Below are 25,731 nucleotides of genomic sequence, written 5' to 3'. Positions count from 1 at the left end.
TCAACTTTAATACCGTAATTAATATAAAATATTAGCCTTCATATGGTTATTATAATTTCCGTGCCATAGTTTGGTCTGGTGTGAGTTTTTCTTACAATATGCTCATTGACTTGTTTCGTAGTAATCAAAGATTAGAAAACCAAACTTGAGAAAATGCATTTCAAGTACCAGTATAGTGCAAATTAAGCCCTCTTAATTCTAAGCCATCTTATGAGACTTCTTATGAAAGAATTTTGAAGAAGGTGCAATGTTTTTTATCCTTGTTTAGTGCTTTATGTGGGCAAAAATGCTGCAGTTTCAGGTTAAAAGAATCGCACATGAAAGGTACTTTTAAATAGGAGTTGTCAGTTATTTCAATAACTAGACCCGGAAATAAATTTTCACACCAGACCAAATCTTTGACACCATTTAACATAGTTAAATGCTTACAATTTTGAGTGTTTGTGGGTGTAGTGTAAATTATTTCTTTAAAGCAGCACTATGTGTTGCTTAAAATTGGGGATTAAGGTAGAATATGTATTGTTCTTTGTAAAGAAGGCCTTTTATTTTTTGAAAAAAAGTTCATTTTATTATAAGTTACAAAATAGTCTTTATTTTGATACTTGGAAATTACTTTGAAATTTATGTTGATGGCCCATTCTTCTTGAGGAACAAAGGGCCTTAATTTAATTATGTTGGATATATTTTTTTTTCAAATACAGACACAACAAGCATTTAGACTTAAAGAAACACTGTTGCACTAAAGGAAAGTTCTGGCAATATATTATGGAATAAAACTTCAGTTATTTGAATGAAAATATAAATTAAATTAAAAAAATCTGTTTTGTTGCTGTTGCTGGCAACAGGAATTCATGTTTTAGCTGAATTTTCAAAAGAATTAAAGCCAAGCTTAATCCACGGTTGGGAATTTTATTTTGACAACACTCGCCGTCAAGTGATTTTTAGGACTGCACCAAAACTCTTCAATTTGTATTAGGATTTATACTTGAGTGGGCGAGTGCTTATTAACATTGCTGTTAAAGTTAGCCATTAGGTAATGCATTATGATCCTTTTTCATCATTGAAATCCTTACTTCCTAACCATGTCATTTGTTAAATGCTTTTCTGCAGAATAAAACCATTGTCGAATCTCCTTTGATTCATACATTAATCCTTTTTAATAGAGCTTCTTAAATATATGCATAAAATATAAAGTTGACAGTGTTTCTTTAAGATACAATCATGTAAAAATAAATTGAATAGTTTTGTCAGTGCAAAAGTGTGGTTGTGGTTAATCACAGTGTTGTATAATTTTTTTTGGGGGGGGGGAGGGGAATAGACATAGAATATTAGAGTAACTAAGTCGTGATAATAATCAATCATGTTCTCTGTTAGTTCCTACATTCCAAAGTTCATTCAAAATGTGGCCTGCATACATTCAAATGGTCTATTGCACAATAATTATTAAATTAAATGTCAAGGTGTTTCTCTTCAGAACTGTAGCCTTTTCCAGGACCACAGATAATTACTATACAGACGAGAATGGAAAAACGGGGATTAGGGTTAACAGGGAATATTTTGCACATAATTTCTGCACAATCTGTGGACTTGGAAAAGGCTAAAGAAATGGGAGATACCTAATGGTAGGCTGTAAATAAATGTTTCATGTGACAAAATAAAATTAATTTAACACGAGATGTAATAATATTAAAATGAGTATATTATCAATAACACAAATACACAGGCACTGCTCAAATATTCTCATCAAATTCTATAGTATCGTCACATTATGAGTCAACATGTAAATAGACTTCGTTCTTGGATGGTACAAAGTAACTTATAACCTAACAATAATAAGTTATGGGTTTATGTCAGATTTAAATGAGTTATTGCAGCTTCAAGTAGTGTATCATAATAACACAAATGCCACAATATTTTTATGAACTAATACTGGTATATAATTATTGCATCAGGAAAAACTTACATTTGCTTGGGAGACCTGCATGACTTCAGCTAAACATGTTTACCTGTACTCCCTTTGTGATGTCATTCGAATACATATAAAATTAAAGTTATTTAATATTATATATGACATCCTTATTGGGGGGCAGGAAGAAAATAATGCAGGTATTTTCATTTTCAAATTGACAGTGACACCTGGCAGTCAGCAAGTAAATTATTAAGTAAATAAATTCATTAGTTCTGCATTCATGTGTCACAATAAGGGTATTAAGGGGTGTAAAATACAGAGTAATATTGACAAATTAATGTAGCATTCTTCTGCACCTAATGAAAGTTTTATTTTGTGTCACTCTTTTCATTTCTCCAATTGACTGCTATCATATTGAAACCTTTTTCAAGGTATTAGAAAGTGAAGTACTGCCTCTGAGTGTCTGGAATGGTAGCAATAAACTTAAATCAGATCACTTTATTCCTGTGTTGTTTTCATTCCTTTGTCCAAACCTTCTTTGAGTGGATATACAGTAAACTCTAAAATGGAGGCCACTGAGGTAGACACCACTCTGAGGCAGACTATGTTAGTTGGCAGGGCCTTGCTAAATTACACTTGTTTGAGTTGGTCCCAAGAGTGTATGCCTTACAGAGAGTTCACTGTATATCGCAAGTGGAGGCACACAAGACCTTCCAGTTCCATAAGAAGAACTGTTAAAATAAATGCCTCACATTTGTGTTTACCTGCTGTGATAGGTAAAGGTAAAGCCTGCTGTCGAACCAAGTGGCTCCATCAGCCCGGAGCTTATCCAGTTTCTGTATTTCTACTCCCCCTAGATGGGATGCTAGTCCATCACAGAGTTACCCCCAGCAGTAAATTTGCCAATACCCATCTTTACACCTGAATGGAGAGAGGCACTACAAGAGTACCTGTAATTAAAAGTGTTGCCTAAGGACGCAACACAGTGACCCCAACCAGGGCCCAAACCTAGACCGCTCAAACCAGAGTCCCGCACACTAACCATTAGGCCACAGCGCCTCCCATTCACCTGCACATGCAGTATGCATCCTTTAAGTGGACAACTCATACAAGTTGACGCTCTCATTAGATGTCAACTGTAAAAACACCTATCTTGAGACTGCTTCATAGGAAACTTGCATCTTTTCTGCAAGCCCCAGACTTTTTTAGCCTTACAAAAGAAATCAAGTCTTCAAGAAAGCAAAAAATTGAAGATGATGAGACCCCAAAAAAAAAAAAAAAAAAAAAAAAAAAAAAAAGTTTTTTATAGTGGTCATGCACTTAGCTTCGAATGAAGCTAAAATTCTGTGAGATGCATATTATTTGAAGGACCATTTGCCACCGACTAGACTCAACCATATAAAATATTTTACAGCATGACATTTATGTCATTTTGTGAAAACAACTAGTTTTATTGATGTCTATTCACATTAAACACAAATTGTGCCCCATTTTCTACTTGACAGCTTAAGTACAATAAATTTAAAGATAAACTCTTAGAACTGAAGGGAACTTAATAGCACAGATTCTTAATATTTCTGCTATTTCAAGCTCTGAAGTTTCTAGTCCCTCTCTTTTATGACTATAGTGACATATAAGCTTAAGGTTGCATATAAGAACTCTCAACGGAAACAAAAATAGTTCAGGAAATTAAAGTGAGTGGTAAACAATTAAAAAGTGAATAAAGGGAAACATACTAAGTTCGTTTGATAGCAGGGAGTTCAAGATAACAGAGTTAAAGAGAGTAAGGTTCAAAAGGTATGTATATTTTTGAAAAAATTTACGATAAAAGAAACAATAAAAACAAAATAACATTACAGTAAATCAAACTTCTTTAAAGAAGTGTTAAAAAGTTGATAAAAAAATTACAAGTGATATCTGTCAAATACTCATCGCTACTCCTGTCTACTTAATTAATTTATTTCATCTGGATCTAACACTATGTTCTTCTTAGAAGAAACAAATATTATGCAAGTTCTTCATAAATAACATTATGTCAAAACATAAGACATGTACATTACATTACATTAAGAAGAATAAAAATGTGCAAGGAAATAAAATAATAATGCTTCCATTGCAGCGCTTTATATTTCTGTGCAGCACTAGATTTTCAGCAAGTAGTGATTTCCTTTTAAATCAAGGTAAGGTGAGCACTATTTTTTTCTGCAGACTAGGTCTTCATTCTTTTATACAATTCAGACAATTCTTAAATAATAAATTATTACTGCCAAAATTTGAAATCCCTCACTTCCTTTCAAATTCAATAAAATAATATAAATACTGATCCAAATTTTCTTATTAATAAATAGTTGCCCTTTGTCCCTTAAAAATCCTATCTTCTGTAAAGTAAAAGAATTAAGGCTTGTCCCAATGTCAATAAAAGAAATTAAAATTATTGTACAATTTAATAATTCTACTGGCGAACACAATTCAAAATAATTTAATCAAAAGCAACTGCCACACAAGTTACTATTTTTCCAGATCATCTCAACTAACTGCAAACCTCTTTCATCTTTTAATCTTATACATTTAAACCAACACTTGATATATCAACTGTTTTTTTTAGATACACCCTACCGCTAAAATGTTGAATCACTGAATATAACTAAAGTATTGACAAAATTGATACTTGTTTATGCAAAAAATTAAAACAGGCACTGCTAAAAGACTGGCTAAAAATTTTGAATGCTTTTAATTAAAATACTAGTAAGACTGTTTACAAAAGTGATTTTGGCAAAACGTCAAGTGGTATAAACTCGGCCAAGTGTTCCTTGTCCTTGATAAAAACGATCTTGCTTGCTGTCACCTCGTGTAACCTGAAAATGAAAAGCAAAATGAACAGAGTTTGAAACTGGTGGATAAAATTTTTTTATTATACAATTGCGTAAGTGAGAGAAAGAGAAACAAGATACAGACAATGAAAATTATGCAAAATGTTCTCAAGGACAGATACCAACTTTTTGTCCTTGTATCTCTTAAGTATGTGATTTTGCAATGAACTTTCTGAAAGTATTTTTTTCTTCCCGCTAAATGGCAAATTTTATTTTAAATACACAATGGACTTAATTTATAAATTTAAAAATATTTTTTATAGACATTTAGCTTTATTAAACAACATTGTATTCAATAATAAACCATCTGAATGCATGGTCACCACACTCTCCACGCTTTGGCCGCCTGTACACATCGCCAGCCTATTCACGTGGAGTGGCAGCCGCGCTGTTCTCCTGGGACTCTCCGCATGCCGGCCTGGGTCTCGTCGCCCTCCATTTACTCCAGTGGTGAACCCAAGGTTCAAACCCCCATAAGAACATACATTCATTTGTGAAAACATCAAAATAATTATGATTTAATGCATTAGCAAGAACCTATTATTAATTAAGTAGGTCATCAGGCTTAAGTGTCCCATTTTGCCAGAGCTATCCTGGGTCCTGTAGTATTAAGCATCTAGAAGCACTTCTACTCCCCCCCCCTTGATCGGATGCAGGTCAGTCACAGATTTACCCCCAGCATTAAATTTGTTGGTATCCATTTCTACACCTGGTTGTAAAGCGAGAGGCACCAAGAGAGTCAAGTATCTTGCTAAGAACACAAATTTAAAGTAGGGCTTCAAACCATCTCAATCTGGAGTCAAGTGCACTAACCATTAGGCCACCATGCCTCACTAAGAGCAGTTTTCAATTGGTGTCGTAAACCAAAACCAAATAATACTCTACCAATCACGACACAGACAATCCAGTGACCAATCAAAACTCGAATCAAAACATGAAGCTGGCACGAAGTCGGATGTGCGGGCGGTCACGATGGTGGTGTCTGGCTGGGTGGGCAACATTTTGCCAATCACCAAGCGAGTAGCACCAAACCAAACGCAATCACTTCGACACTCAAGTGAAAACCGCTCTAATTATTATTTTAACATAATTATTTAATGTTAATTTATTATTATTTTACAAAACCATAAAAAATTTGTCAAAACTAACCATAATCTAATAAGAGCCCAACATCCAGTGAAAATAAATGGTGAATTGACAATCAGGCACTTTCCAAGTCTCTCAGGGTACCGTCTGGACAGAAGCCAGATAAGTTGCTTCACAAAGCCATAGTCCATGTTGCTAAATGAGAAGCCCTGAGGACCAGACAAGTGGAGATTTAAATTATAATTATTTAAAAATACAAACAGAGAAAAAATACAGAGCTTTTATGTAAAAAATAATAAAAAGCTTTATTTGCCAAATATAATGTGGGAATAAAGAAATTATGTATAATAAAATTAAAGCAAATCTTTATCCGCTGTCGTCAATTTTGTTACCACCTTATAATTATATTATATTATGGCAAGCAAGTAATATAAAAATTTACATTATTTATTTTCCTTTTTGTGGCCAATTTTGGCACTTTGATTTTTGCAAATAAACCCATGTGATACAGTACATAAGGCAAATTTCAGATAATGTGCATGCCAATCATTACAAATTAAACTCAATTGTTCATGAACAGAAGGTCTGCCTACCTTCAAATCAAAAGTAATGCAAAGGTTGTCAATCACATCTTCATCACATTTTCTAGTTGCTTCCTCCTAAAGCAAAACAATTTTAATTATTTTATACTTTATATGTAAATTTCTTTCATTTATGTAGAAAAAAAGGTACGAAAATAAAATATTTAAATAATTTGTAAGTTTTGTAGAACAAGAGAATTTTCCACTTAAATATTACTGTTATTTTGGCAGGGGTGTAGGGCATCCCCAGGGGGGTACTCAGGATTTCAAGTAACGGGGATGATCAAAGGATTTTTTTGGGTTTGAAATTTCCGATTCTGGGTTTTTTGGGTAGGAAAATTCGGCAAGTATTTTTTGGGGTGGCTGGATTTAGGTAGGGATATTTTTGGGTATTAAAATCAATCTAAAGATTCATGGTAGTGCCTTGGCTGCATAGTTCTGCAAATAAAGTACAAACACTGAACGTGTTTGTAATGTTTTTCTTTGCATTATATCTTAATTTAATGGTTCAGAAATTTGGCATGGGATTTTTTGGGGGGTTGATTTTAAGTCCAGGGATTTTTGGGGGTTTTGTTGGAAGCCCTAGGGATTTTTTTGGGGTCTTGATTTTTGCCTCCATTCGATCATCCCCCTCACTTGAAATTCCGAATACCCCCCTGGGAGGGCATCACACAAAACAGGATAGCATGCACTCACTTACCAAGATGTAAATTATAAACTTAGTGATGACGTTTAGATCTCTGCTTCTTGCATCATGATTTCTTACAGTCACCAGAATAATTGGTCTAGAGATTAATAAAAAAATACAATCACATTAGTAACATAATAAGTGCTTTCTGAGCCCAGAAGTTGTTGTCCATGCAAGGTTATGTCCTGAAAACAATTGTTGTGGGTGACTGACAATCTGATAACCTGAGCAGAAGTCACCATCAAAGTCAAAAGGCTCTCTGACGATGACTCAAGTTCTCAAAATTGTCGAAATGTCACTCACCAACAGCAAATAGTCCTTTTCAGGACTACCCTCGCCTCTTCAATCGCACTAGATGAAATATATTTGTTAGTAATCACTAATGTCAATACAGTACCTCTAACAGCATTGATGTTACTCTTATAAACAATCCCTGAGAGTAACATAAGGCCCTGCCAGGGTAAATCCGACAAGCGCATGGCCCAAGTGCGTAGCACATGAAGGAAGTGCCTTCTTTCTCCCGGCCTGCGGCAGAGAGTGACACCAGCATTTAAACAGACAGCCTCCGGGACCCCTGGTAGGGCCTCTAACATGCTAACCATTTGACCATCACAACCTGCCCGCCAAAAACCAGTCAAAAACAAGCATTTATTAGATTTTATTTTAGAGGACCTTCCTGAAAACCACCTTTGAGTGATTGTCAGACTTCCACATAAAATATTTGTCATCATCACCACATTATAAAAAAAAAAAAAAAAAAAAAAAAAAAAAAAAAAAAAAAAAAAAAAAAAAAAAAAACAATCTTAAAATGAAATTCACTGCGATGATCATTTATCACTTTCATTATTATTATTATAAATTGTTGAGCATCATGGAGAACTGACCTTCCTTTGTGGTCAGGAAAGTCCAGAACGTCAGCTTTGTCCAAAGCTATCTGCTCTTCAATGTCATCATCCCCCCTGCTTAAACAGTTCACGCCATATTCCTCTCTCCAGTTTATGTACTTAATCAACGCAGTATATGCTTCATCAACATCTTCAAAAGCTCTCAGAAATCGCCTCAAGCAAGAATCTGTTTGAGCCTGAATTAAAACACAAAAATACCACACACTATCAAACGATTATTTTTTATAATCATATCAAACAAAGAAATATTTTATCACAGCACCCACTCAGGCCATTGTTGATTAGGGTGAAGCCCTAAGTCAATTATCAAAATTTTGCAGTTCCGGAAAATATCCATAACCCATCCCATGGAAGGTCATTGGAAATTCCAAGGGGGTGTGGGGCCCGAGGGAGGAGGGGTACTCAGATATGTTTTGGGTGGGAATGTGCCGCCGGGTCTCGAAAGTAGCACCGTGTTTTAGAAAGAATTTACATCCAAAATGATACCCCATTCTAGAAACCCTTCAAATTTTTAGCACCCAGTTTTGGCTGCTGATAATTTGAAACTTTCATCCTTTCAAAATATCAAACTTCATTCTGGAAATTGTCTCTAAAATGGATACCCTGTTGTAGATTGGGGGCCCAAAATCATGACCCCGTTGGGCGGGACATAGCCGTACGGGTATTTTGGGGGGTACCCCCCGGGTGTGGGGTCTCTAAATCCAAAATGTTTAACATTAAAGGAAAGAATGGGGGTGGGATTAACTGCAATTCCAGAAGGGTGGGAGGACTCCCAAAACCTTCCATGGGAAGGCCATATGGATATGCCTGCGAACAGGCTCCCGAGCGGGGGAAGAGCGGGGCTTGAGGGGGAGTACGAGGGCGCGCCCTCAGGCCCCGCTCTTCCGCTCGCTTCGCTTGCGGAAACCTCACTCGGGAGCCTGTTCGCAGGCTATATGGATATTTTCTGGAACAACAGAAATTTGTTGATAGAATACGATCGTGCACGGGCCTATAATAATAATAATAATAAAGATATTTTAGCAGGGAGCCCACGTCACAAAAAGGTGGTTTTCAGTGGGGCCCTATTGCCAGTCACTTCCAAAAGTTTAGGAAACCGTGCACCTTTTGGTCTGTGATTAACAAGCTTTTTTGTTTTCATCTTATATCTCTCAGGTTTTTGTTCTGGAAAAACCAAAGAAATGCAGTATTTGTTCAACTGACTTGACAAATTACTAATTTGAAAAATTATGACAGAGAACCAAGCCATATTAAGCCACAATTAGCTTACCAATGACGTCATGTCTGTTTGCTTTTAAATGTTACTTTCATTTAAACGTAATTCCTAAGTACCAGAATTTAATGAAATTTTAAAACAATTTAGCTTACTTCTGCTGAAATTTCTGGCCCGCAGGCTTCACAACTTAGAATGAATCGAGTCTTTTAATGTAAGCTTATCACTATTGTATTTATGACAAGTTAACACCGTAAGATGTAGGCCTTTCAAAACTTTTCAGATGCAAATGAACTTTAATTACAACAGGAAAGTATATTTAAGTTGCTTACATCTGAAGGCGTCACAATATTTATCTTACTGCAAAAGTGAATTGAAAACTTAACAATAAGCTTATATATTTAAATTAACTTTGGAAATGTAAAAGGAAAATAACTAAAATACCTACCTTCAGAGGTTCTGCATTGAAGAGCGGCTAAAATGCAACATAAAAATCCATGTAAGCTGTAAACATACGTGTTGTATTAAAGACAGCTCAATGCCGTTTCTAGGTTATCAAGAGAAATCCCACAAAAATTTGACAAGATAAGCTCCTTTTCCTAATTGCCTGAACTGAGATTCAACCTTACAGAATTTTAGATAACTGAACGGTTTTCTATACTAGATCCATCCAAAAACGCGACAGGCATAAATGCGTTATACTAAAAATAACGATGAATGTACATTTGACGGGTTCTTAACTGCAAATCTCACCTCCAGTCGATTTTTCAATTCCTGAAAATCCTCCTCGAATGCCGTTCCCGCTATCTCTGAGATCTCTATAGACATATTTCGTTGAATCTTGCCATGTTTCGAGTCTGTTTTCAATATTTGCGAAAAATCGATGTAAGCTAAGGTGTCTGTATCCAGATTATTAATAATTCATCTGGGATCTTTCAAGAGAAAAACCTGTGCATTGGTAAATTTACCGGGAATATAAACACAACGACCACAGTAAACACAATTTGACAGATTTCCCGGCTTGAAAGTCGCCCGCGAAACAATGGATGCAAAGTGAACTCTGATTGGCTGAAAAAATCACAAGGACCAATCAAATCGCTTACATGAAATAGCACGTGGAAGAAGAATCAAAGATGGCGACTGCAAAGCTGGAATATGAACCGATGGAGTCTTCTTCGAATGCGAAGCCTTTTGTGGGTTAGTCTTTTTGAATTGTTCTTTTGTAAACTTCGAGTGACTTTCAACTGTTGAGAAGATAAATGACGACTTTCATTATTTTGGTTTTAACATTTGAACGTCATGCAACCGCAAATATGGCCAAGTTTCATCACAACAAAGTTGTTTTGCTGGCGAACTGAGAGCATTTAGCGACTTAAAGCTGTCCTTTTTTCTTGAATATTCCACCAAGTGCGCAGCAAATCAATAGCGCTACTAATTTCGAGCTGTTCTATGCATTTCAGTGTACATTTTTCCGCTACAATTACTAGTTGTTGGTTTTCTCACTACCTGTCTTCTTGATAGTATTGTAATCTGTGAGGAGAAATTACATTTTGATCAGTTTTGGAATTACCATGTAATGTTAGAGTCAATTAAAAATGTCTTCATAAACCTTGCTTTGTTCTGTAAAAGCAGCTAAGAAAGTGACATGAGCCCAATAATGGAACAAATTTTGTTGAAAGTTTTGCTTCTTTCTGCCAAGAAAAAAAAAATTATAAGCTTAATTAGGTATTCTTTACAGCCATGTAGAATATGACATCATTTTTCGATGTTTTGTGCTCTGAAAGCCCACTCAAATTTTTCAAAGCACCACGAGTGGAATAAGAATCTGGACTAAATCTGCCGGAATTGTTTTGCCAGAATTGAATATCTCAAATATTATATTAGGTATAGACTCTAAAAAACAGCGCTATAATTAACAATTAGACTCCCAGTCTGCTGTCACGGGCGCGCCGAGTGCGCCGTGTCTTTGTGCTCGGGTCCCTCATGCCTATCATGTCGCTGAGCGGCGCGTGGCGGTCGTGGCGCATCGCGGCCATTGAACACAGCTGAGTTTCTACTAATAAACCTTATTCTTACAGTATTCAAACTCTTAATATATAAGTCTAGATCTGGTGGCCAAATGCCAAGTGTACAACGTTTCATAAATGAACTCAACTTTTATGAAAAAATTGAAAGAAATATTGCCAGGAAACGAGATAAGCTTGCGTGTCATTTTAAGAAATGGTCTAATCTAGTATCTATTTTGTGAGATATTTAAACCCCTTATCTTTCCTTTATAAAAGCTTCCTGTATAAGTAGCGTAGAGACCACTCTTTGTTGTTTGTTTTGTATGGCACAAACTTGTAATGTAGTTTATGTAGATTAGGTTAATTTGATTTTAGTTATCGTTATTGTATTCGAATGTAATATTATGTAATTCAGTTGAATGTGACTTATTCATTTATTTATCTATTTATTTATTTTTGTATTGTATAACCAAATTTTTTTTTATGTTGTTTGTAATTTATAATTGTGCAATCAATAAAAAAAAAAAAATAAAAAAAAGAGTGGAGAAACATATTACCGTAATGATTCGATTTAGCGCCCTCCTTCCAATTGATAAGCGCCCCTTCGGAATAAGCGCCCCCCTTCGAATGTGTTTTTGTTAATAAGCGCCCCTATTCCAATAAGTGCCCCCATTCTTATTAGCGTCCCCATTCCTATAAGTGCCCCTATTCTAATAAGTGCCCCCTATTGTGGATAACTGCCCCTACTGAAGTCGTTGACGTCAACTAGATAAACTCCTGACTGTTCACCGTACAGGTCATGTATATATTTACTACTAAAATAAACAATTATAATTCTAAAAGTAAATGAACTTTTAACAATTTCTAACTGTTACAGTTCCTGATATTGTTACTTACCTTTGGTTGTTTCTCAAAAAATTAAATAAGCGCCCTGTCCCGAATAAGCGCCCTCCCTTGAGGTGCCAAAAGTAAATAAGCGTCCCGGGCACTAAATCGAATCATTACGGTAATATACTTTGTTACATTATTGCCAATAATTTTATGTTTCTTTGTAGTTCATTTCACCAATGCCACCTTAAAACAAAACAAAGGGGATGGAAAAATCAGATTTGGTTGTTACCAGTGGGCAGACAGAGCAGATCAAAGGAAGAAGCAAAGAAGAACTCTGGTAGGCTTTAAAAAATTTAAAGTGAGGGTTCAAGAAATCAGAATCCATTTCGCTGTTTATTTATAATAAGCTATATGAGCTTTCCATCGCAGCATTGGCATTTCCTTTAGATTGCAGAAACAGAAGACATGGAGTATAGTGGTCAAAACTTTGGACAATTTTCCAGATCTAATGGTTTGTGCAAGTGAGTGTTAATTTTTGTAACCTGTTCATTTTTAATAAACTATGAACTAACAGAACAGTTATTGTTCAGGAATTAGGATCAGTAACATTCAATTTGTACGCATGTTACACATCAGAGGAGGGACTATATATATTTACACTGACAGGGATGCTCATCAATTGCTGTTCCTTTTATCGCTGCTTGGGGTGCTGAATTTCGAATGCAATCAAAATGAGTTGTAAATAAACAGGAACCAGTTTTCAAAAAATGATTTTTGTTTGGGTTGTGGCTCTTGGCTGCCAGTATTACTTATCATTGATCAATAATGGTCTAGATTGGTAGGTACTCCTAAGTGGTAAAAATAAACTTGGGTCACACTCTCTACAAATGGATTTGGGTACCTTTTAGGGGTGTTTTCTAAAATTTCTTATGAGTAGTTTATACCCCGTGCATGATAACACTGGTCACATCAATGTTAAATTTGATACAATGCTCAAGGTAACAGAAGTAACTAATTACCGGTATGTGTTTCAGGTATGTTGTTGGTGTTTACAATAAAAGAACAGAGGTGATGAAGATGTATGATACAGAGATGATCACTCTTCAGCCACAAATCCTTGGTAATGAATTAATAAGCTCCTTACATTCAATTCTTTAGCAATCCACACTGAATGAAATCTGTGTTTATATTTTGTTAATGGACAGACACTTCCTTAAAGTGGCTGTCTCTGATAAGCAGACACCTAATAAGCAGACACCTCTCATAAGTATGTACCTTCCACAAGTGGGTACCCCTGTTATAATGGGTCTGTTATGTAGCAGCTGTCGCAAGTTCTCACATGAATCGCTCCCTATCCTTTGAGAGAACAACAGAGCAAACAGCAGGAACAATGCCCCCAGCCCAAAAACAATAGCAACTGCCACACAAGAGTTTTACTTACTCCCCAGGCTGGGATATAGACTGAGGTCAAACTGAACATTTGAAGTAAACTTTTAAACAATATTTAACAACTCGGTATTCACCAAAGGAAGTTGCTACTGGTGGATATTCACAGAGCTGCGAAGTGGCGAGGTAAATATCCACCACTAGCCACTGACACTGAAGTGAATAGTTGTTTTAGTATATACTAAAGCAGTGATATAATATAGCCCGAAAGGATGATTTTTGACTAGTTTATTGCTCTTAAAGATTACAATTTTGTTGCGTGTGTTGCTCGGAGGTGAATAGCAAAGGCTATTTGGATTTTGAGTAGCCAATCACTTCACTTCACTTCCTTTCCCCTGGCGCCAGTGCGCTGGGGGCCTCCACATGTCTCTCCATCAATCCTTCTTGCGCTCGTGCGCCCTCTCTCCAGGACTGCCACCCTGCTTTGACCTCTCCTTTTCTACTGTGCGCCTCCAGGTGTTGGCCTGCCTCTCTTTCTCCTTCCCTCTGGGGTCCATGTCAGGGCTGTACGTCATTGTCAGGTTGTTGTCTGGGATGTGTCCTGTCGCCTCTCCTTCTTCTTACCTCTTCCTCACCTCTCCCGTGCCCTTTCCAGTGCTCTCTTTACTATCTTATCTTGCCATTTAATCTTCATTATCCTCCTCAGGCATCGCGCCAAAAACGCTATCCACTGTTTTGGTATATATGTTGTGGTTCAATTTTTCCTTGGTTTAAAATTTTCAAACCAGTTTTATTTTTATTTCCCTTTGTTTAAGATTATGATAATGAATTTAAGACAATGAAAACTAAAAATAAACTGGTTGAAAATTTTAAACAAAAAAATTAAACACAACATATACTAATACCGTAATTAATATTTATCTACAGCAGGTACTGCTGAAACCAACCAAGAAGATGATGATCAGGATAGTAAACTGGATCTTTCTTTCCTGGAAAAGGTAATGGATACATGTAATCCTGTTTGAACCAGTGAAACTACAGGCTACTAAACATATCCATATACAAATTCTCCTGTCTGATCTCCATACATTTAATTATAATATTAGTTGGTAGAATTTTTAAAGATCAAAGCAATTTGCCTTTGGGGATCATTTAATTGATTCCAATAACCTTTTCTCTTGATGAGGTATTGATAAAAGGTGATGTAGATCTCCCTTGGTCAGGAATGTTTGTGATGTGCACAGCATTTAGCTGAAAGCACAGAAAATGGGAGCAAAACCGTTCCATTATTTTCTGCTGTAACTGCAATGTAAGAGCCTGGATATCAAAAATGGCAGCTTAAGGACCCAAGAGTTGGGTTTTGATAGTGATTTTTCGTTCTTTATGGTGAAAGCAAGAAAAAAGAACAGTGATACCTCAACAAGATGGTACTGCTGTGCTTGTGGAAGAAACTGTACTGGTGCAATTAAAAGTTATGTTATTTTGAAATCTATGGATAGATGGACAGCAATTTGGTCCCCACCAAGTTTCTTGGGGCTGATGTAATCTTGGTGATCAATGCTAAATATAATTTAATTACATGCAGAAGAAAATAGTGTTGCATATAATATAGTGGGATAATTAATGGGAAACAGTTTTGCTACAATAAATGGCTCAAAACGTGTGCCTAAAGTTAAAATGATAGTGAAAATGACATGGAAAGCATTACTGGGTTTTCATCCAGGGAAGAAGTATTTTTAAGTCAGTGAATTAACATTGCAAAAAGAGTGACCGCTTGAGGAAAACGTGTGAGTCAATTGTGATAGTTTCTTTTGTATAAGCTATCTCCTTCGGCTTTGTTTCAATTTTTTTCTGTTGTCTTTTCTGCCTTTATTTCTTATCATGGTGGTGTTCTTCGTAGATTGAATGCAGTCCTCTAATCTTTGATTACTACTAGTTGGTGAAATTGAATTTATTAAAGTTCTTAAACCTCAAACTGCAGCATAAATAACACCCATGACATTGTGCTAAGTGTTGTTATGCCACTACACTCATACATAAAAACTTTTATCACTGTTTGATTTGCTTTCAGAGTGACCTTCTTACAGAAGCTTTTGGCAGCAATAAGAAGAAGCGAAACATGGTTTCTCGACAACGAAATAAAGTGGACAAAGACGAGTTGAATGAAACAGTTTCCGATTTTTTGGAGACACTAGCCAAAGAACCATTGGATACAACAGGTCTGTTAAATGTGTTGTTTAAACCCAAAGTTTCATTTTTGTGCAAACAAATTCAAGTATATTTGAAAAACTGACAACCTTAAGAATGGCCAAAAAGAACTGACCACAAAACAAAACCAGCCCACAATCCACTTCACAACTAAAAAAAATGCTCAATTATATTTGTTTGTACACATGACACTGACAGCATTTCAAAAGTCAAAATTGACCAATCGTGTGGAAATGCACCATCCAGTTAAATCAAAGCTTAGTGGGCACATGTCTTATAAAGTTGGAAAAGTGTCACTCAAGTCTGCATTTTTTTTTTTTTTTTTTTTTTTTTTGGTTTTTTTTTTTTTTTTCCCAAAAAAAAAAAAAAAAAAAAAAAAAAAAAAAAAAAAAAAAAAAAAAAAAAAAAAAAAAAAAAATAAATAACTTAAACTTTAATGTGCCTATCAGTTCAATTGCTTGTCATAAAATGCCTTGACAATGTTGATCACAACATATTTGTGATATTGTTTTATGATTGCAGATGGTAGAGAGGAAGAGCATTCATCTATCCCACCATTCAACATTAATGCTGAGACAGCTGCTGATGTTTACAAACTAGATGATAGTATCCTTTTGGAATGAATGGTTTTTATGATTCATTTTGTCAGAGTTTAGTTATCTGTCTGGTAAGCAAATTATTTGCCTGGAAAAACAGGATGGTACTACACATAAAGCGAAAAAGCTTACGTTGAACTAAGTTGCATATAAATGTATAAAGGGATTATTCACGATCCTTAGGGATTTAAGGAAGAATCTTCCATCGTAAAATAAATTCTTTCCAAGATTTTGCAAGATCCTTGTGGATTGTTACATGTTGGGACTATTAGGACAATACACAAGATCTTGCAAACAAAGGACTACTAAATACTACAATTTTGTACCATCACTTGTATCTAAGCATGAACATATGCTGCCGAAACATGATCTAATTGGACATTGAATGTGGCATATGATTGGTTGTCAAACATTTGAAGTTTAGCAGACGGTAATGCAAACTTTCGCACTCAAAATGCTCACCATAAACACTGAGTTCAATTAAAACTTTACACTAAAAGTGATTCAAATGAACCTGCAAATGCCTGTCGACACAGATCAGGATCAATTTTTCAAAAGAAGGCTCAGTCTATATCCAATCTTTCTGCCATTTCGAAACCGGAATGTGTTGAACTTTCAGCACAAAAGTTGCTGCTACGGTCTGCCAAACTTTAAACGTTTGATGACAAGCATACCTTGTTTAATAAAAAGAGTTTTGCTGCGTAGCACTCAATTGTTACAATAAGTGTTCAATAAGTGTTCTTGGAGTGCAAAATAGTTTTTTTAAAACTAATATTCTGATGTTCATTTAAATTTTTGTCATGTGCGCTGAGCGCGCGCGCAATCTCGCGCTCTGTTTATTTTTAAACGACGCGCACGCAAGACATTTAACGTACGATCAAGCGTTCCTTTTAAGACATCACATATACACTGATGAAGGGGTTTCCCCGAAACGTCTGTTTTAAAAAAACTATTTTGCACTCCAAGAACACTTATTGAACACTTATTATACCTTGTTTAACAAGCAATAAGATCATGTTTCAGTAGCACGTGTTCATGCTTAGATGCAGCAACGGTATATGTGCTGGAATTTGCTTTGACTCTGTAAAGTCATCACTCCTTTGGAATATGAAGCTTTGAAAAGAACATCTTTGGAAATCACGAGTGCAAATAAAGAGAAGATAAATGAATGGAGAGAGCGGAAGAGGTATAGTTAACAAGTGAATCAATATATTATTAATGAAACTGTAACATTTGTACTGGTAGGTCCTTTTAAATTTCTATCAGTAATATTTGACACTGTACTTACATACAGTTATTTGTTTAGAGTCCTTTGAATTTCCTGATTTGCTGTTTGTCTTTGTATGGGCAAGATCTGCCCAGTGGCCCAAGCCCTTACCCTTTTGTGAACTATTTTTGACAGAAAACCTTACCCTTTCAAATACCTTTCACCTTCCACCTACCTTCAGTAGAAATACTGCATCTCTTTTCTAAACTTTTCAATTAAATTACCTATTAACATACTTAAATAAATACCTTTATAAAATGTTTGAGGAATTGTGCACTATGAGTGGTCAATTTGACTTCATTATAGCTCCATAAAGCATGTGGCTTATGTCACATGCATGCTTCAGTGAGTTATAGTGCACGCAGCTTAGGTCACGAGTTTGAGCGCTTAATTTCTTTAACATTAAATATAAAAGGAAAAAAAAAACTTTCTCCTCATGCATTGTTGAGTTACGTAAGCACTTGGGAATTTTAAAAAAGTCTTTCCTAAAAATTCCTGTGTGCTTATATAACTCAACAATGCACTCGGGTGCATTTTTTATTTCTTTAATAAATGGTGCCCCCTACGCTATCCTATGCTTCAACTTGTGAAGAAGTCCCTACCGTTTGATATACTTTCCTTCCAACCTGAAAATGGTACACAATTTGGGCAGAGCCGCCCATCTCCCAATATAGTACAATATAGGGAGTTAATCCCCTCCTACCCCCAGGGTGTGGCAGGTAAATAGTCATAACTTATGACCGGGGAGTGGGGATGGTGAGAATTAAGTCAACTCCTTAGACCTTTCAAGGAGGTCAGGGTCAATGAAAATTGGGGAATTTTACAGTGTTCATCTGAGGGAAGGGGAACGACTTTCATTTTGAGTTAGCAGGAGGTTCGAGAAATTAAGGGTTTGAGAAATTGGGATACTGCAATCAATTTGAACATTTTATTTTTATGCTTCATTTCTTTTTAAAGTGCAGTAGTTTTATATTGAATTCAACTGAAAAAAGTGTTTCATATTCACAATCAGGGTTGGAAACTAAAATTTCGGAGCACTCGCCATCTGGGCGAGTGACCTTAAAATTGTGCTCGCCCAGATAAATTTTCTCTCGCCCAGTCTCTAACAATTTTAATCACGTTCAATACTCATTGTGCCACAGAGTGGTGGTCGATCATGATACAGACTGCAATCTAATTCTTGAATGAAAAATCGCCAAAAAAGACCTTACTTTACAATTTAACCATGAGCATGCTTACTTCAAAAGTTGATACGCAGTTTTCAATTTGATACATCTTCCCAAATTCCTGTATGTTGCAAGCAAAGTGTCGAAATTGTACAGAAAAAGAGGCAGGAAAAGCAATCTTGCAGAGTTTCGTGGATCAGTGGACGCTTATTTTGAAAACTATAATCTGGATATGAAAATCGTACTCGCCAAACTGGGCGAGTGATCCGTGATTTGTACTCGCCCGACAGTTTTCACACTCGCCTGGGCGAGTGGGCGAGCGCTAATTTCCAACCCTGACAATGCTTATAATTTTAATTTATTTTTATGCCCTTTCTCAGGTTTCCAGAATATGTGTTACAGCACTTAGATGGCATGTCGCTGAACCCGTCGCAGCGACTTCACCAGTCCTGCTGCCTGTTGTACTTATCTTACATGATGACATTGTACAGTCTTAATTTTAAGGACCTAAGAAAGACAGGTAAATAAGCAAGCAGTAATTGAATTTAAAACAGCTAGTAAAACCTAAAAGACAGCAGACCCAATTATTCTATTAGAGAATCATTGTGAAATGGTCAGGGAGAAATAAAATTCTTGTGATTCTCTTACTACCAGAGGCAATGCATTCCATAGTTTGCAGGCCATTACTGTTTTGCTTTGTTGTGCTTTTCAGACCCTTTGCCTGGAATTCCAGAGGTAATAAAGGAAAGATTACTGTCCACATTTTCTTTGGAAAAAGGAAAGGCGAGGTAAGCGGTTCTCGAAATATGAATCCTATTAATTGCTGGTGAGCGTTAATGAGACAACACAGTATTCTTTTCAGTAGGGCAAAAAATCCAAAATTTTCTTGGATGTAAGACTCAAAGCCTGCGCAGTAGAGTATTATCCGGGACAATTGAAACAGCAATCAGGCGCACATCACTCACAGAAGTCGATATTGATTGTGCCGGTCTGTCTCACGTTTCATAAACGTTGCGATTCGTTTTGATAACTTTAAAGAAACGCAATGATATTCCATGTGTCCAGAAAAAAAAATTAATATCTCTATACTTTCGTAATATGCTGTTTCGATTTCACTTCTTACATCTTACAGAAGCAGAGGTATCACTCTTGTTGTGACGGCAATGGCATGTTAATAGAAATTTGCTTTTGATCACTGATGGGAATAGCCCAATTTCGATATTTTAAAATTCAGCCTAAAACAATAGACATCACAACGAGGCTCCGGGGAATAAACCCCGCAAACTCTATAGTTTAGTCCCCGGAGCCTCGTCCTGAGGTCTATTGTTTTGGGCTGAATTTTAATATATCGAAATTGGGCTATTTATCTGTTTTCTGCAGGGCAGTTCCCAAGAGACTAAAGGATAAACTTGTGTCATACATATTAGTGCTGGCTTTGATGATTGATGAATTTACGCTGGATTGTATGGTTATAATGAAAGATCTTAAAATGTCTCTGTCAAGGTATGTAAAAGTTGGTTACTAAATAATACCGTAATGATTCGATTTAGCGCCCTCCTTCCAATAAGCGCCCCCTTCCGAATAAGCGCCCCCCTTCGAATGTGTTTTTGTTAATAAGCGCCCCTATTCTAATAAGCGCCCCCATTCTTATACGCGCCCCTATTCTAAAAAGCGCTAACTGCCCCTACTGAACTGAGTCATCCACGTCGAAACAATAAATTCATGAACATTCACCGTACCGTACATGTATATATTACTGCTAAAATGAACAATTCTTGTAAAAGTAACTGAACTTTCAACAATTTGTTACTGTTACAGTTTACATGTATGTTATTGTTAGTTATTTTAATATAAATTAAAGTTTTGTTTTGAACATAATTTTGGTTGTTTCGCAAAAAAATTAAATAAGCGCCCTGTCTCGAATAAGCGCCCACCCTTAAGGTGCCAAAAGTAAATAAGCGCCCCGGGCGCTAAATCGAATCATTACGGTACCTCTAGTGACTACAGGGCTTGAAAAAAAAACTGAATTCAAGCTTGCCCTTCAGACAAGCAGACCACTGACCCCAAATTTTTTCTTCCCTAGGCAGGGCAGTTGCACACAGCGGTCAAACGCCACACGTGTGCGCAATTCCTGCGAAAATTCTCCATACAAAGTCTTAAATTTTCCATAAACTTTTGCTTAAAGCCAAAAGTTAACCCCGTCCCTGGAAAGTTAAGGCTTTTACGCAGCTTATGGATGGGAAATTTAATAATTGATCTCCACTGAGTTTTCCAGCTTGAAATTTTCTTTCACCATACTGTTTCTATAACAATTACTTAAAAAAGTTTGCACACTTTCGAGTCAAATTCTTAGAAAAGTTTGAGGCGGTGAAAACCGGACGGAAAACCGGAATTTCTGTGTTTGACCGCTTTGAAGGGCAGTGGTATGCTTGTCCCTAGTTGGTTGGGCAAGGGAGCATGAAAACTTACTTGCCCAGCAGGAAAATCTGCTTGCCCCAGACAACCAATCAGCACTTTTTTTAGCCTTGTACTATCACATTTATTGTGTGAAGTGGTGAGGTGAGCACGTCTGCCATAACACATGGGTATCACTACAAATTTATGGAACTTCCCAAAATAATTAATCTAATGATGAACATACTTCTTCAGTCCAAGAAAAAAGAAATTTAATCTGATGAAATGTTCACAGGAAGTTGGAGATTCCTATATATCATGCAATAACTTTATCAAACCAAATTGTTGACGATGGAAGTGCTATTTTACCAAATAAACTCTCCAGTTATAAAAGGGGGAGCAAAGGTGACCTGGGTAGCTACCAACCCCAGTGTCATGTGGGTTGAGATTGTTGGTGGTTCTTGTCTTTGGTCCAAGGCTTTTTCTCTGGGTTCTCCAGTTTGCCTCCGTCCACAAAAACTAATACTAACTCCAACACAAATTTCAATTTAATCGGGAATACATGGCCCCACAAGCTTCTAGCTTTAAATACAACCATGTATAAATAAAGGTAATTTATCATTTTTTTTTAAATGAGCACCAGGTGTATAGCAGCTGAAGATGCCATTTTCTATTTCACAGGTTATCAAATCATCTGAGAGCAGTTGGCTGTGTTATAAAGTCATCAAAAGTACCGGGCAAACGAAAACTTGAAGACGGCAGCGTTCCTTCAAAAACTGCAGTTCTCAAAGTCCCACTACCTCCTAACTTCCAAAATAGTAGTTTTCCTAGTACATGAATGCCAATGAATGCTAAATTTTGTTAATGAAAAAAAAAATAATAATTGTGTTTAAATAAATCTGGATTCTGAATAGTGCAGTAGTGTTGGAAGTTTCTATTTTTAAGATTATGGGTTTTACTTTGAACCATGGGTTTATTATAAAATTAATTGATAGAAATTACTGTTCTCTTTTTTGTGCAAGACCTTCTCAGCCACAAAGACTCGGTGAATTCCCTCTCCTAGAATGACAGTGGTGGAGGACAGAAAGTTAACTGAACTGAAACATAGCTTTAGAAATAAAGCAACACACCATGTTACAATAACAATAAGCTAGTTTATTTACAAAAAATAAGGATACTGAGTAAAATGGCAAATTGACATTTTCAAATTTTACAGAAAGTTACAACAATATTTTTTGTTGACTATGACCACCTGACTGTTACAATAAAGTTTATGGTACCATGAATTCCACCACAAAAAATCTTTTTTTTTTTACATTTATCACTATGCTGCCTAGCAGAAGAACAAAGAAAATTGTCCTCAAGGAGATACTCTAAGACCTAAGATGAAAAGAAATGTATGGCTGCTATAACATGGGAGAATTGATTTCTTGAGATGGGGGTCGAAAGGGTGAAAGTTATAGGTGTCATGTTAGCCTGTGAATACAGCTGCCTCTCGTCGCTCCCGCTACTATGTACAAACGTAGAAGTCGCGGGGAATGAGAAGTGGCTGAATTTTCAGCTTGTCCTGTCAGCTCACTTGCTCAATTCTATGAACATGCAGTCTTCAAAAAGAATCTAAGATCAAGACAGTTTCCCACTAATTCCTTGGAATATCGAAAAGGCAATCCTGTAAACTTAGATTCTTTTAGCTCAACATTGATCCCTGTCTAATTTCCTCTTCAAATATCAATTAAGTAAGCCACCCAGGGAACTGGCCATTAATAAGTGTAGATACATGACAAATTCTCCCATGTAGTTCTTAGAAATTTATAGAGACTAGTAAGGAGAACTTGTATGTTCATTCACTTTTCACTCAATTGTAAACAAAGAGGCTGAGTATTATGCAAAATTTACATGTTTAAAATTTTCACTTTGGATCGATACATTACCTCTTCACAATAGCATGCAAATAAATACACAGTATTAGGGGGAGGGAGTAGCCAAGTAAGCATTTTGATGATCCTTAGGGAGGAAAGAGGAAATGTGAACGATATTGAATGTTTTACAGTTAATAATATTTTTTAAGTCTAAATTTGATTTTCCTTAAACTGCCATTGCTGGTCATTTCACAAGAGGACATGTTCTGTCACCGTCATCTGAACAAGTCATTTCTTTGTATCTTTGGACTTCTTCCATGTAAGCTTTCCATGCTGATGACTTGCCCTCAGCCTTTCAGGGAAAAAAGCAAGTAAACAGACAATTATGTCAATATTATTATTTGATAACATATAAGTTACAATGTACAAAAAGAACTGTTAGTGGGGGGAGGGGTGTTGGGGGGGGGGGGTAAGAAAGCAGAAATCCAGTAGTAGAGGAGGTGGGAAGTCTATGGGAAGTGAGAAAAGATATATTAAGGGGAAAATGGGATTCATGAATTGCAGGAAAATGGGAATTTTTGGGGCAACATTGCATGATACTTTGCAATCGCCACAATTAACATCGTTTGATTGCATCGTTATTGAACACATTTTGAAAATTCTCCTGGCTTACAGACTACCAGACATGTCAGAATGGCTGTAAAAACTGTGCTAGACAAGGATTACCATATTTATTCGAATATTTATTAATTTTTTTCGTGATTCAAGTGTGGCGTTTATTAGAGGGCAGCGCTTATTTAAAATTCAATTTATTTCTTGCAAACAATAGCATGGCAACCGAACATTTGAGCTTAAGAAAACATGAACATGTTGTAGTGCTTATCTCAAGTCATATTCAATATCTTAAAACATTGTTACAATCAAGGAATATAATTATTTTAGGCTTGCTCAAATTTGATAACTACTGCATTTGCTTTTTGGGTCTATTATTTGAATAAACGCCGCATCATGATGCGGCATTTATTCGAGGGCGGCGTTTATTAATATTTCTTCTCTAAAATGTGGCGTTTATTAGAGGGCGGCATTTAATCAAATAAATACGGTATGTCGGACCACATAAAGCCCAATCTTATGTTTTATTGTTCAGCGACTGTTATTACCTTGTTGATCAGATATTCACTTTCATCATTCTCATCACCTTTCTATTTTAAGATGTATGAACAAATTAAGGTCAAAGTAAAGCAGGATGACAGATAGCACAATTTTACCTCTTCCTCTGCTTTTTTTGCTGCCTCAGCGGCTTCTTTCTCTTTCTTCTTTTTCTTTGCATGAATTTGCCGTGCAGCACCACCCATCTTTCCAACAGCAAATGTCCTCTTTCCCTAGATTTATTAGATTAATACTAACACCGTAAGATAACATCAAGCCCATTCAGCTGGTAAATGACTCTTTCCTCACTTGATGGCTGATTGTAAACACACTAATGCAGTGAGTGGCAGATTTTGATGATTTCAAAAAAAGACATTGATTTTTGATTTAGAAAATTATTCTAGTTTTTTTGATCACAAAAATAAGTGTGTGTCTCAATTCGATCACATTCCATTCCATCTGAAATAATAAAAATAAGGACTGCCCTTTTATGGAAATATTTCAAAATACACTTTTGCAACCCTGCTGTTATGACGAGTAGAAAGAACTATGAGCTTAGATCTACAAATAATCCGGGACGTCTCACTGAAAATCTTTTTTTCAATTGAAACAAGCAAAGATACCTTTTTATTCTTTTGAAGAATAACCTATTGTTAGATGTTAGATCGACAGCTTACATGTAATTTCAAATTCGATCAAAATATTTTGCTCGTCATTTAAGCTACCAACTTTGATCTTTCCCCCAAAGGATAAAACCCTAGAATTCTTTCTTCACTAAACCAGACCTGCTGTGTTAATGAAATCGAAGTTCCAGGACTCTTTCCGTCGGTAAGTTTCTCTTGACATGATCCTTCGTCCTCTTTCTTTTCAACTTTCTCTTCTCGATCAGTTTTCTCGACCGTACTTTCGGGTTTTTGTTGTTGTAATTTTTGGGATTCCGCTTCCATCCGCTTTTTGAAAAGTTCTAGAAAGCTGCCGTCGTTGGCAAATGTGTTCATCGCGATTGAAGGGCCTGGATTTTGTTCCGCTGTACTTGTAGAACTCGATGATCTAGAGTGTTTCTTAGCTGAGTTCCGTGCGGACGCCATTTTTGAACTCGAGTGAATAGCGCTTAGACTTCTGGGACTTGTAACAGCAAAGAGAGGGATTGGCGCGAGCTGCGAAAACAGGATTTTCCTGTTATTTACTACGTTCAACTCCCTACTGCAGCTGTAAGTACTGGAAGAAAATGGTTCCTTGCTGCACTTTGATGTACTGTTGCTTTGAGGCGCGCTGACCTTAAGCATTCAATCGTGGTTAATCCTTCGTGAAATGTAAAAACAAGTTATCCAGTCATTCTCAACCGCATGACTGGGACTAGACGATTTTCGCTCTGAGGCTATTTATCCTCATTGCCGTATTATTTCTTTTTTTGCGAATACAGGCCCGGGGAGGGAGGGAGGAGGCTACTATCAATGAATCGCGTGCTCTAGTTGAGATCTTATGGTCTCGGTTGCTTTTTGCGTTTGAAGCAGTAAGGATGAAGAGTTAAGGCTGCCCACAAGAAGCTGGTTTTATAGGTCTTAATAAGAGGAGAGTAATCAATATAATGTTCCAGTTCGCAAGTCACAGTATCAC

The 25,731-nt window shown here is 36.3% G+C and overlaps 3 protein-coding genes across 3 annotated transcripts; 1 reads left to right on the top strand and 2 right to left on the bottom strand.

Moving 5' to 3' along the window:
* Positions 1-4,138: 4,138 nt before the first annotated feature.
* On the bottom strand, positions 4,139-10,280 carry LOC144653909 (uncharacterized). Its single transcript, XM_078514051.1, has 7 exons — positions 10,006-10,280; positions 9,701-9,727; positions 8,019-8,215; positions 7,147-7,231; positions 6,459-6,524; positions 5,929-6,074; positions 4,139-4,764 (listed from the first exon to the last, which is right to left on the bottom strand). Exons 1-7 carry the CDS (start codon positions 10,078-10,080, stop codon positions 4,665-4,667), a joined length of 696 nt encoding a protein of 231 aa, XP_078370177.1. The 5' UTR covers positions 10,081-10,280; the 3' UTR covers positions 4,139-4,664.
* Positions 10,281-10,354: 74 nt separating this feature from the next.
* Positions 10,355-22,123, top strand: LOC144653877 (DNA-directed RNA polymerase I subunit RPA49-like). The gene is made up of 12 exons (XM_078513997.1): positions 10,355-10,449; positions 12,314-12,426; positions 12,537-12,610; positions 13,124-13,209; positions 14,403-14,473; positions 15,547-15,694; positions 16,206-16,289; positions 17,369-17,465; positions 19,093-19,232; positions 19,425-19,500; positions 20,093-20,215; positions 21,788-22,123. Exons 1-12 carry the CDS (start codon positions 10,386-10,388, stop codon positions 21,942-21,944), a joined length of 1,233 nt encoding a protein of 410 aa, XP_078370123.1. The 5' UTR covers positions 10,355-10,385; the 3' UTR covers positions 21,945-22,123.
* Positions 22,124-22,240: 117 nt separating this feature from the next.
* LOC144653908 (uncharacterized) lies at positions 22,241-25,294 on the bottom strand. The gene is made up of 3 exons (XM_078514050.1): positions 24,900-25,294; positions 24,234-24,347; positions 22,241-23,317 (listed from the first exon to the last, which is right to left on the bottom strand). Exons 1-3 carry the CDS (start codon positions 25,200-25,202, stop codon positions 23,210-23,212), a joined length of 525 nt encoding a protein of 174 aa, XP_078370176.1. The 5' UTR covers positions 25,203-25,294; the 3' UTR covers positions 22,241-23,209.
* Between the last annotated feature and the right edge of the window lie 437 nt (positions 25,295-25,731).

Source organism: Oculina patagonica, chromosome 5 (assembly GCF_052425735.1).
Source record: "Oculina patagonica isolate OP01 chromosome 5, crgOcupat, whole genome shotgun sequence".
NCBI classification, from domain to species: domain Eukaryota; kingdom Metazoa; phylum Cnidaria; class Anthozoa; order Scleractinia; family Oculinidae; genus Oculina; species Oculina patagonica.
Note: the sequence above shows the minus strand (reverse complement) of the source record. Positions and strands in the feature narration are given on the sequence as shown.

Excerpts from the sequence above, each read along its gene's own strand:
- LOC144653877 (XM_078513997.1), top strand. The coding sequence starts at position 10,386 with ATGGCGACTGCAAAGCTGGAATATGAACCGATGGAGTCTTCTTCGAAT. Across the intron at positions 19,233-19,424 it reads TAAGGACCTAAGAAAGACAG|ACCCTTTGCCTGGAATTCCA; the intron begins GTAAATAAGCAA and ends TGTGCTTTTCAG. Across the intron at positions 20,216-21,787 it reads CTTAAAATGTCTCTGTCAAG|GTTATCAAATCATCTGAGAG; the intron begins GTATGTAAAAGT and ends TCTATTTCACAG.
- LOC144653908 (XM_078514050.1), bottom strand. The coding sequence starts at position 25,202 with ATGGCGTCCGCACGGAACTCAGCTAAGAAACACTCTAGATCATCGAGT. Across the intron at positions 24,348-24,899 it reads CGATTTCATTAACACAGCAG|GGAAAGAGGACATTTGCTGT; the intron begins GTCTGGTTTAGT and ends TAATAAATCTAG. Across the intron at positions 23,318-24,233 it reads CAAAAAAAGCAGAGGAAGAG|GCTGAGGGCAAGTCATCAGC; the intron begins GTAAAATTGTGC and ends TTTCCCTGAAAG.
- LOC144653909 (XM_078514051.1), bottom strand. The coding sequence starts at position 10,080 with ATGTCTATAGAGATCTCAGAGATAGCGGGAACGGCATTCGAGGAGGAT. Across the intron at positions 7,232-8,018 it reads TTTCCTGACCACAAAGGAAG|ACCAATTATTCTGGTGACTG; the intron begins GTCAGTTCTCCA and ends ATTAATCTCTAG. Across the intron at positions 6,525-7,146 it reads AGTTTATAATTTACATCTTG|GAGGAAGCAACTAGAAAATG; the intron begins GTAAGTGAGTGC and ends GTTTTGCTTTAG.